Genomic DNA, 11,698 nt, shown 5'->3' with positions numbered 1-11,698 from the left:
ACAGGCATGGATGTTTGTAAGGGAGGGCAGTCATTGTGAAACTGAAGAGAGGTTTGACATGGTCTGAAACAGATGAGGGCAGAAATAATTGCTCTAATCTCTTTAAGTGACTGAACAGTGTTCTGTGGCCTGCAGAGAAACATTTGTTTTCTTGCTTCTACACGACGACTGATAGCTGGGACTCAGGTGGCCCTTTGCTCATCTAATATTAAACTTATCCCAACGCTCTGACGCTCTTCTGGTGTATCTCTGTTTCAGTTTTAAAACACAACTTGAAGAGGTGTCAAACAGGTGGGAGTAGAGGCTCTAGGGGGTGGCATGGAGCTGTCACTGAAAAAAAAAAACTATCTTGCTACTCTGTTTGTATTATTTGAGTGAATTTTGTAGTGCTGAAAGCCAAGGACATCTCCTCAGAACTTCAGTCTCTATCCTAACTCACAGATATAGTATTCACTCATAACCTTCTTGGAGTTCAAAATGGTTATTCCCACCAACCAGAACTGGACATTTCATCAGCAGAGGTGGTTTGAAGGCCTCCTGACCGACCAAGTGGTCATGGTGTTCTACCCCCTGAGAGGCAGGAGACAAGTAAAGTGTATCTGTTTCATTCCCACACAAAACCTAAACACAATCTTGGTCCTTCATTATTAGATGATTATCCCTTTCATTCACTTCTTTTAGCTCTTTCAAACTGCAGTTAATAAAATACAATTGTTTGGGTAAAAACAAATGACCGAGTCTTTACTGAATCTAGGGGAAATGAAGTTGCTGACAATCAGCGCTCAGTTAAGTGTTACATAAAATGAAGTCCAAACTTAAACGTTTCTTGTGACAATAAAGTTTGTGCCCCTTCTGGAACCTCATGCCACCCTTAGACAAACTCTCTAGCTCCACCACTGCTCAGTGTTAGTGAGTCAGACAAGGCAGATATTTGCTTCTCAGAGACAAAGGAGACATGGTAATCCTGCAGTGACTAATTCATGAAGTGGTGCTTAAAATGCTCAAATGCAATTCCACTCTGTGTGACCTTCTCTCAGGAAAATGTTAATAATTTTGTGTCTACTTCAAACAAGACAAAATAAACAGATTCCTGGGTTAATACTGAAAGTTTAAGGCTCACCACTGAATGGGAAACACTTAAATCCTCTCAATCCTGTGGCAGAATTCCTCCTTTTAATGTGAAATTTATGATTCAATTCTAAACTAAATGTACTGAATACAATTCCACCATCCTGACCACTAGATGGCGCTGTCTACACCAAACATTTCACACATAAAGCTTCTCATTAAGACAAAATAAAGTAACCCGAAAAATGTTTTATTTAATTAATAAAATGTAGATGTTGACATGCACATGATTCATTCAGGAACAGTTTTCAGAAAACTGATTTGGAGTTGGACGATCAAAACCTGCTGCACTTTCACTTTCTAATCAGATCTGTGTCTGCAGTTTGGAATTTGATATTCAACAAAAGAGGAAGTGCTCAAATTAGCTGTGCAAGGGCCCCTAAAACAACCTGAAATAGGTGTCAGTGGAAACAACTAATTCATCTGTTTCTAACACCTGTGGGAATGGGTGGGATCTTTATATTTGTTTCACTAACTATATAAGTGCTCATAGTTTTATTTAAACCATACAGAGGTGAACAAAGGTTAAAAGTGAACAAATATTAAAAGTATTATAATTAGAAAGATAACAGAGACCATTTGATAAATCTATGTAATGTTTGTTTGAGAAATACATGTGTTACGTATTCACACTTTTAATACTGTAATAGATTTTTAATGATGCACAACAGACTCAGCAGTCATGTGTATAATCGTCAATGTTTAGATCTATAAAACATTTAGTAAAAATAATAGCATTTATAAGACTACAGTTACCACAGTAATGTCCTCAAATCAGTAGCTATCACAGAAGCCAGGGTTTAGTTCAGATTTTAAAAGATGTTCATCTGATTTTCATTTTCAAACCCCAATCGTCCTGTCTTGTTCAGCAGCTGATGTACCAGTCCACCACCTGTCTAAAGGCCTTGTAAATCACAGGGTTGTAGGTGCAGATCACCCCCCCGCCTCGCCACATCTGAGCCCTCTCCCTGTTCAGATCCCCCAGGCAGGTCACCTGGTCCTCGTAGACTCGTGAAACGCACCACTTGGAGTGGTCGTAATGCGACTGGAAGTGGACCGACGCGGGGAGCTTGATCCTCTTGATGTTCATGGTGTGTTTGGGCAGCGAGCAGTTGGACGGCAGCTCGTGGCCTTTTGTCTGCCAGGACTCCACCAGGAGGTCGGCGTCCAAGGCCTGAGCCACCCAGCCTGTGTAGATATCTGAAGGAGGGATGGTGAGATCAGTTCAGCTGCGTTATGAATGAAAGACGACATTAAAAAAAAAATACAGCACTGTGAAAGAATCTCGGGTCGACCCTCATTTCTTTATATTTTGCTTCCAGGGAGACGGACCTTCTTGTCATCCTTTAATGTGTCTTTAATGAGTATTTCTTCAAAGTTTTTCTGTGGACTTTGACTACTTTTTTACTCATTATCTGCTCACTTATCGGAAGTCAATCATGCAAAATACTAAAGGTTTTAATCTTTGGTACTACATAATCACCTCATAAAACATCACTTTGCTTTTAAAGTGTTTTGTATGTGTAGAAAACTATTGTTAATATTGTTTAAGTTGTATAAAGTTAGACAAAATGAACATCTAAAAAGCTTGCATGATCATTTTCTTTTGCAGGTTTTGATCTTTTGGAGATGCGATTATATGATGAGCTGAGAGATTAGTATTTCATTTGAGCTATTTTATGCTTTAATGTACAAAAGTAACTCCAATGGGAACACATTTTACAGTCGGAAAACTATGAAAATAAAAGAGACAATACAAAGTCTATATTTAAGAAAAAATGGAACTGAAGTAAGAAAAGTAAGAATGGCTTTTAAAGGCTTTGAGTTGGGTGCGTTCATCTGTGTCTGTACCTGATGAGTGATCGTGGAAAACCCAGACAGGTCGGAAACATAAAACCCCCCCATTCCACAAGATTTCCCCAGTCCTCAGTGAGCAACTCAACAACCAAAAAGCAGAACTGAAACGAGCAGTGGCACACGAAGAACATCTCACCATCTACGTAGTCCTCGGATTTCACAAAGCTGACAAACTTGTCCCCTCGGGCAGAAAAGAGCTGCTCCACCCTCCTGTTGGAGGCCAGCGGAGGCTTGGAGCCCTCGCACAGCTGGACGAGCTGCGGCAGGTCGGCTGAGAACCGGGGGGGCACAGAACAGTTGTAGAAACGTGGATAAATGTTGGCCAGCTGCTTCGCTGCAGGAGAGCAGAGAGGGAACAGGCGCTATAAACTCAAATAGAATTTCTTACAATCAGGAAGAGCTTTGCAGCTAATTTGACAAATAAAAATTAAACTTCCAATTCTAACATCTAATCTAGCTCTTGAGAATGTATCTGCTACTCCACAAAGCTCACTTTTATAGTCTCTGCAACACTTTTGTGTGATATTCATGCACTGTATACATTTTTTTTTTTTTTTTTTTTACCAAATCTACGCCAATAGTTTAATTATATAAGAGCTGTACAATGTAAACATTGTGGAGGTCATACATGTTTAAGCTACTGTTGATCTTGCATATGAGCAGGCCACTGAGTTAATGTTCTCCTGTTTTCACCTTTTTTTTTCCTGGTACACACAGAGCAGCAGCAGGTCAGGCCCAGTTGCTCCATGAGCTTTCACTCACCTATACGAGGCAGCTGTGCATACTGGTAGGTGACACACAGGGCAGTCTGTCCATAGAGTTTGCCAGAGGAGGGGTAGAGGTAGCCCCTCTCGGGGAACGAGGGGAAATGGGGAATGCTGTGTGACAGCCAGAAGCCCTGAGAGCGGTCAAAGAGCAGAGCCCCTGCAGGATGAACACAAACCAGCGTGAAAGAGGACACGCACACACATGCAAACCTGCACGCAGACTCACAAAGTTTTCCATCCAAGTTGTGTCAGAGTGATTGGTAAGTCTGAGTCAACAGTAGTTATCAGGCTGATGCTCTTTGGACATTTCCTCCCATATCGATCTTCATTGCAAAATCAAAGAACTGGACTATCGGTCAAGAAGAAACCTGCCATTCACTACCACAGATTCAATTACATCCAGAGCATCCTTTAAAATGCTGTATTCACAAAAACGTATGTCCATGTTTAGTGCAAAAAAACAAAAAAAAAACACTCCAAGTAATTGGAGTTTAACTATAAAGTCAAAATCTACTTATAATTTTTTTTCCAGTTGAATCTGAGATTGCAAATATATAAACACAATGGATGCAAACTTACTGCAGGATGTCTCCTGCTGTGAAAAAGACATTGTAAAATTGTTGCACTCTTCTAAAAACACAATAGTAATTAATTAACCTAATATTAAATTGATTTCTGTAATGAAGTGTACCTTTAGTGTGTCCGTATCCTTGGATGTATGTCAGGACCGGTGGTCCGTCGTTGTAGAATGCGTAGACAGAGCTGTTAGACTGGAAAAGAAACTTGTTTTACACATAGATTTGTTAGAAATTCACTTTTCAGGATGTCATTTATTTCCACTGTTTTATTATTATTATTTGAAATAATGTAACGTAATAATTACTGCACAAATGTGCAAGTGACACAGACTTTTTTTATCCTAAATGTTGAGACTTTTAGTCATTATCATCTATGTTCTTGATGCTGCTTTGAAGGTGACACCAGTGAACTGAAAAACCAAGAAGACTGGTGAGATCTGACTGCAGTTTGAGACAAATCCATGTAGGAAACGATGTAAGCTTCCTCCAACATCACTTCTGTTACTGCATCACAGATCAGAATCAGCTGAGCTCCCAGCAAAGAACAGGGACATCATCTCACCATGTAGGTCTTTCCCAAGTACAGCTGATTCAAAGTGTTTCCCAGAGCTCCTTGGCTGCTGTTCACTGTGAATTTACTCATCTTCCAGCTTCCAACTGATGAGTCCAGGTACATGTACTCCACCCCGCTGCCAACCTCGCCAATCCTGTACTTGGGCAGTTTGTAGATGATGAACCTGAAAAAGACAAGGACAAAAAACAAAAAACAAAAAGTCAAGAAAACAGAATTATTTTATAATTTTCCCACCTCATTTCTAAAAAAAACCAAACAAAACTGCAGCAGTGTGATTGTTGTTGTGCGTCGTACCAACTCACCAATCAACAGCTTCACCAGCTTCATTCCTGCAGGAAATATCAGCTCTGCTCAATGTGAAAGAGAAAAACACGACAGCTACGTGGAGCCACGACGTGAAGCGAGAGACCATCCTGAGACACTTGAGGAGCGAAGGAGAACACAGCCGAGAATGAGAAAAAGAGGAAACATCCTATTTATTTGGCGCTTGTGTGCTTTCTGACTGAGTGGTTTTAGAAAGAAAATGTTGCACAGCTGCTTGGACATGCAAAACAAGGAAGTCATAAGATGTGGTCACATGACAATAATCAAAGCACCGAGTCAGTAAAACATTTCTCCTCCCACAGGCTTTTACAAATCACATTTACATTGGTTCAGATACTTATTTTGTCTTTTTTTCTTATGCATTTTAAACAAATATTCTTTATATTGAACAATTTCCTCCTGTTCACACCTGGCAGCTTCTCAGTGACATTTTTATTATTAGTAACAAAGCTGCTGATCACTGAACTGGAAACTGATCTCATCATGTGAGTGTTAGAAAGTTAAGCAATAAAATATTTTTATTTCAGCTATTTGGGCAGACAAACATCATTCTCAGAACTTATACTTAAAGTAGATTAAGATTGTGCAGTTACTAACCTGAATGTTCATGTTATTAAAGGAATGAAAAACAAATTCACATCAGACAGTAAAAAAACTATCTGTGTAATATTTACATTATGATTAAAGCTTTACTATATGAAAACAAAGTATAAATAAACAAAAAGGCAGAAATTTACTGCTTCAGTGCTGAACCTGGCAAATATAACTTTTTAAAAATATTTTAAAAGATCCATAAAACTATCTCTACCTACATAACTATTACAAGACATGTGCCTAAATTGCAAAGATTTAAAGTTTTTTTTATTGTACTTTTCAACTAAAGAGGCTTAATTAGAATGATAATTAACTATTAAAGTGGAAAGATGAATTTCCCTGAACCTTTAGGACTGTGGATTAAGCAAATATTACATTATTTATTATTTCAGAAAGTTTACTGCTTCACAGTGGATGTAGTCAAAAATTTAACACAAGTCAAACATTTTTAACTTATTTACAAAAAATGGACACATCAGATATTGTAAGTTTATGTCACTGACCACATAATTTATTATGCATTGTTATTAACATGTCTACCTTTGCTTTCATAGTTTTTCCAGTGTATTGAGTCCTCTATGTTAAACCAGGTTTAATTATTTAGTTTTAAGTTATGATGAATGAAGGGAGTGCATGAGTTAAGGAGTTGTGTGGTTATGATCTCTGATGCATCCTGTCATGTTTGACTTATAATGGTGCAGTATGTATTAAATTTTGCTTTATAACTGAATAAATTACAACAAAATAGAGAAAAAATTGTAACCTGAGCGTGACAATGGTAAACTTTTCCACAGCACAGTATGACGAGTTCAGGTCAATACACGGTTAAAGAATTTCTATGAAATTCTGTGTGTATTTGTGTGTGAATCTGCATGTCTGAGTGCCTGACTGCGTCCAAGGAAAATGGGCTGAACTTCACCTGGAACGTCCAATAGTGTCCGTGCAAAGGTGTCAACACCCTCTCCACAAAATATTCCTCAATCATCAGGAGATCCTTTTTTGCTGGGGACCAAGTAAAGAAATCAAGTAAAGGAGAGGAACACATCATGGCAACTGCGGCACACCAGGTAACTATTGATGAAAATGTGCAAAACAGGGCAAACAACTCAGCAAGACTAGTTTTTGTTTTTAGTTTAAATATACCCTTAATGATTCAGCACTGAGGTTTACCTCATTTCTGGGGTCAGTGACCACAAGGCTAAAGCATAACCAGCAGGTTTTAGACCTGCGAAGCAAAGTCAAAACCTAATGCTACAAAACGAGTCCAAACATCTGTCTTACTAAGTGTTTAATTCAGTGTTTTCTGCTTTCTTCATGTTTTTAATCAAGGCAACTTTGACAAACTGATTATAGAAATGAACCGAGTTTGTAACATAAATCACATAAATCAAAAAAAGTTCACAAAATGCAAAAAACTAAGAGCTGATCAGATGAACTGAAAGTTAATTAAGGCCGTTTTGCCACAGAAACACTAATATTACTGTAAAAATGTTGAATTTCACCTTTTCGTGCAGAACGCGGAGTTTGTCCGAACGGCCTACGGCAAGAACGCCGTGAGGGTCTTGTTCATCAAGAGACGGGGGAGCCACCACTACATCGTGGAGCTGAAGGCCAACGTGGAGCTCACGCTCAGGTCACGCAAAGACTACCTGACCGGAGACAACTCAGATATCATTCCCACCGACACCATCAAGAACACTGTCCACGCTCTGGCCAAAATCAAAGGGGTGAGTCAACCTGGACAACAAGGAAAATGATAAAGTGCTTCAGCTTGTAGCCTAATAAAGACTGACAGAGAGAACAGTGTTCTGTAAGTGTAAAAACAATTAAAGTCGAGTGAGGCCTAGAGGGTAGCAGTGGCAATTATGGAGCTTATTGCATGTTTTGTAAAGAAAAATGTTAAATAACTGAAAACTGGATGTAGATTTCTAAAATTACATCCAGTTCCTATGATAAATTTACAGCTTGTCAGTAAAATAATCGTCTGAAAGTTCTTATAGAATGAAGTAGGTTGTGAGGATGTGTTTAAAGTCTGCTTTAGCTCCGATTAAAGAGTGAGAAGTTTATATATTCGGTTATAATCTCATGGCATTAACGAGGTATGTGCTGCTTAGATTTAAATGGACTGGAAGGGTAATTTTACACACCCTGTAGGTACTGTGTGTGTGTAGTTGGAGTAGATACAGTAGGTAACACTGTTCCTTAAAACTGCTGCAGTTGTTTTCTCATACAGCGTGTCCCATTTCCTTTTACTGTCTGTTCAGGTAAAAAACATTGAGCAGTTCTCACTGGATATCTGTCATCATTTTCTCACCTCTTTCAACCATGTGCTGAGGGCCAAAGTGTACATGGAGGAAGCTCCATGGAGGAGGCTGGAGAAGGTACAACACACGATTCAGTGATTAGTCCAGGACAAAATAAAGGCTGTGCTATGTCATGTGAGAGACAGTGGGGGAAATAATGTGTCAACAAGTGATTTATGCCTCCCCCTGTCAAGACAGGAAGTCATACCCCCCCCACACACGGAAATCATAAGATTTACGACACCAATTTTAAAATGTCCAATTAAGTAATAAAACCTGTAAGATAAAATCAGGTATACAGAGTTCAGGACAGTAAAATACTTTGTTGTACTAAGAGAACATTTATTTCTGAGTTGCATGTTTTTGTTCTTGATCAGTCTCTGTTACCTGCCTTGCACAAGCAAAAAAGAAAAAAAAAAAGAGCTTAAAGGGGGTAGTTAATGGGAGGGAAGTTTAGAAACCATTTCAGATATAAACAGGGTTAAGCATTCAGAAGAAAGAGAAGGGTTTTCTAAAACGAGTTATGTTATCTTCACAGATGGCTTTCTTAGTTTCAGATCAGCTAAAAACATTTTTCCTCTCCATTTTGTTTTGTACATTTTACTGTTGCTTTTATTACGCCTACATAATCTATGTGCAAAACAATTAGGAGAGAGTATTCATGGACCAAAATGAGAGTGAATTTTAGATTAATTTATAACAAACACTTTTATTTTGAGCCTCAATTTAAAGAACTCAGCTTTTAAGAATAAAACCAGATAAATGCCCAAGTTGGAACCCAAAGCATCGATGTTAGGAATTCAGGTTACTCATTCTTCAAACAAGGATTAATGTTTTATGCTGCTTAAAACTAAACCAGGATGACCGACTGGTTGTTTAAAGCTCAGCGTGTAAATGAGAACACGGGGAGAAAATAAGTGAAACAAACCTGAATGACGACTCCTTAGTGAGTATTAACCTCTTTTTCTTTCCTTCTATTCTTCTTCTTATTATTGTTTGCAAAATGAAGCATCAGGTAATGACTTAAAAGTTTCCATTAACACAGTTTAGCATGTAGTCTTTTTATGTAGCAGGTCTTCATGGGGCTTACCTGCTGTTAGTGAACACATCCAAAACCAAAAACACCAAGTTTCAAAATGAAACATGCTTTTCTCTACATGAAGTGTGCACCTCAACAAAGTCAGTGCACATTTATTTTTGTGCAAACAAGACTTTTCTACATTTCTGATAAACAAGTAAATAATTAGACATCTTTGCTCACAATTTCCCGCTGCAACAGAAATCCTGTGCCTGACTGAACGCTCTGGTCTTTTTACTTTATGACTTTGGGAAGAAACACGAGGACGCATTTAGAGCACAAAAGAGGAAGTAAGATCTTATTAAAAGACAGGATGAGGTAAAAAAATGAAACCTGTTGCTCCAATCCTGGTATTTAAATTGTTTTAATCGTAGAAGGGGAAGCTGACTCTGAGACAGGTGTTGAACAAAGAGCACAGCCTGGACTCCTGTTCAGATCTTTACAGTTCAAACAAAAAAATCTTTACTAAGAAATAAATTTGTTCCCTACAACTAAATATTTTATTGCACTGAACTCTGGACAGCTTTTTGTGGATTACTTTTTTTTCCAGGGAAGGTTAGTTCCTCTACTGTCTCTTATATACATGTACTTGTTGAAATATATTTAAGTGTAAATGAACAGATAAATAAACCATTTTTCACTTTCTCTTTCTTCTCAGAATGGGGTACAGCACATTCATGCATTTATCTACAGCCCTGAAGCTTGTCGTTTCTGTGACGTTGAACAGAACCTCGATGGTAATCTCTCACATTCAGAGATATAAAGATGAGGTTTCCAAACACTGCCGGTGAAAAACTAATCTGTATGCATGCTTTTTTTATTTTTGGAGGAAACTAAAACCTCATCTGCTTCTATTAAATTGCAAAGTTCAAGTTAACTTAAGCTATAAATGATCTTGATCTTGATTATTTGGTCCACAATCTAAATCTTATGGTGGCTCCTAGATTTCCTCTAAAGCTGCAGCTGGGCTGCATGTGCAAACAGCATGAGGAAACAGACTACTATAGTTTTGTTTGTGCCTTATTCTAAGACTTCTTTGAGTCTGCTACAGGTTGATAGTGATAAATATACCGCTGACAAAGTAATCTATGTTTAGTTTAACGTTTGGCTCTGAACGCCACCCAGGCGCTCCTGTGGTTCACAGTGGGGTGAAGGACATGAAGGTGTTAAAAACCACCCAGTCGGGTTTTGAGGGGTTTCTCCAAGACCGCTTCACAACACTGCAGGAGACCAAGGACAGGTGTTTCTGCACCACCGTCTATTCCAGGTGGCGCTACAACAAGATTCGGGACGTTGACTTTGACACCGCGTGGTAAATATCAGTGAGGACACGGCACTCACTCAGCTTCTTCTCATAAGCAATAAAGTGTGTGGCTTTCAAGCGTGGGAAAAGAGGACAAAGGCTGATGATTTTATCACTGTTACAGGAAGTGTGTGAAGGACACAATCATTGAGAAGTTTGCCGGCCCCTATCATTGTGGAGAGTACTCACCATCTGTGCAGAAGACTCTTTATGAAACTCAGCTTCTGGCTCTGGAGAGAGTTCCTGAGGTAGGTCAATCAGTTCATAAGATCAAACAGAAGTGTCTAATATAATTATAAATTGTCATTTCTGGATATTTAAATGCACTGATTCAGTCTCATCCTTCATATTTTTTGCTGCCAGTGTTTTTATGTATGGGGCATTATTACAGATAATTAATGTTGAGTTGTATATACATTACGCCAAGCTGCAATCAACATATCTTTTAGGTGGATGAAATAGAGATCGTCATGCCCAACCAGCATTACTTCACCATAGACATGACAAAAATGGGTCTTGTCAACAAAGATGAGGTAAATTCTGTTTTTACATTAAATCTTGCGAGCTAAATGGTGATGAAATTGATTATTGATATGTTTTTGTATACGTTTTTAAATCAGGTACTTCTTCCTCTGGATAATCCCTCTGGAAACATCACGGGAACGGTGCGTCGGAAACAGAGAGCTCGACTTTGAACGCCACGTCACAGCCTTAAAGTAGTGATTCTGTCCTTGGATAGTTCCCTGAATGAGCTAAATAGAAAAAGATCATTTGATTAAATGTGGATAACATTGATGACCATTAAGACCTGCCAAACATGACCGTATATGCTTCAAGAAAGCCATACTAACATTTTGTTGAACTACCTTTACTCTGAAAATGGAACAATACACATTAAGATGTTGCATTTCTTTAAGTATATGTCACCAAACACTAAGGGATCTCTAATCACTCATTCAGGATTGTTTTCTTTTTTTGAAGACCAAAGTTTACTATTATAGTTGCAGATTTTAAAAATGCACTCGACACCTCTTGATCCAACCTAAGTAGCTTCTGCAAGCTTCTCCTCAACTATTTCATTTGCTTTGATGGATGCAAATAAGTTAGATCTGTGCTGCAGTATTTTTCTAATAGCCACACATGAACCTATGATGAAATTAAAGTTTTGTCAATAAAGTCAAAGTGACATTCT

At 38.4% G+C, this 11,698-nt stretch overlaps 2 protein-coding genes across 2 annotated transcripts; one reads left to right on the top strand and one right to left on the bottom strand.

Moving 5' to 3' along the window:
• Positions 1-1,308: 1,308 nt before the first annotated feature.
• dnase2b (deoxyribonuclease II beta) lies at positions 1,309-6,883 on the bottom strand. Its single transcript, XM_017413559.3, has 7 exons — positions 6,742-6,883; positions 5,207-5,325; positions 4,893-5,067; positions 4,444-4,522; positions 3,748-3,909; positions 3,122-3,319; positions 1,309-2,328 (listed from the first exon to the last, which is right to left on the bottom strand). Exons 1-7 carry the CDS (start codon positions 6,868-6,870, stop codon positions 1,994-1,996), a joined length of 1,197 nt encoding a protein of 398 aa, XP_017269048.2. The 5' UTR covers positions 6,871-6,883; the 3' UTR covers positions 1,309-1,993.
• On the top strand, positions 6,781-11,697 carry uox (urate oxidase). The gene is made up of 8 exons (XM_017413560.2): positions 6,781-6,889; positions 7,337-7,549; positions 8,087-8,203; positions 9,862-9,940; positions 10,329-10,515; positions 10,631-10,754; positions 10,956-11,039; positions 11,127-11,697. The coding sequence occupies exons 1-8, from the start codon at positions 6,869-6,871 to the stop codon at positions 11,199-11,201; spliced, it is 900 nt and encodes a 299-aa protein (XP_017269049.1). The 5' UTR covers positions 6,781-6,868; the 3' UTR covers positions 11,202-11,697.
• The last annotated feature ends 1 nt before the right edge of the window (position 11,698 follows it).

This window comes from Kryptolebias marmoratus, linkage group LG24 (genome assembly GCF_001649575.2).
Source record: "Kryptolebias marmoratus isolate JLee-2015 linkage group LG24, ASM164957v2, whole genome shotgun sequence".
Classification (NCBI taxonomy): Eukaryota; Metazoa; Chordata; class Actinopteri; order Cyprinodontiformes; family Rivulidae; genus Kryptolebias; species Kryptolebias marmoratus.
Note: the sequence above shows the minus strand (reverse complement) of the source record. Positions and strands in the feature narration are given on the sequence as shown.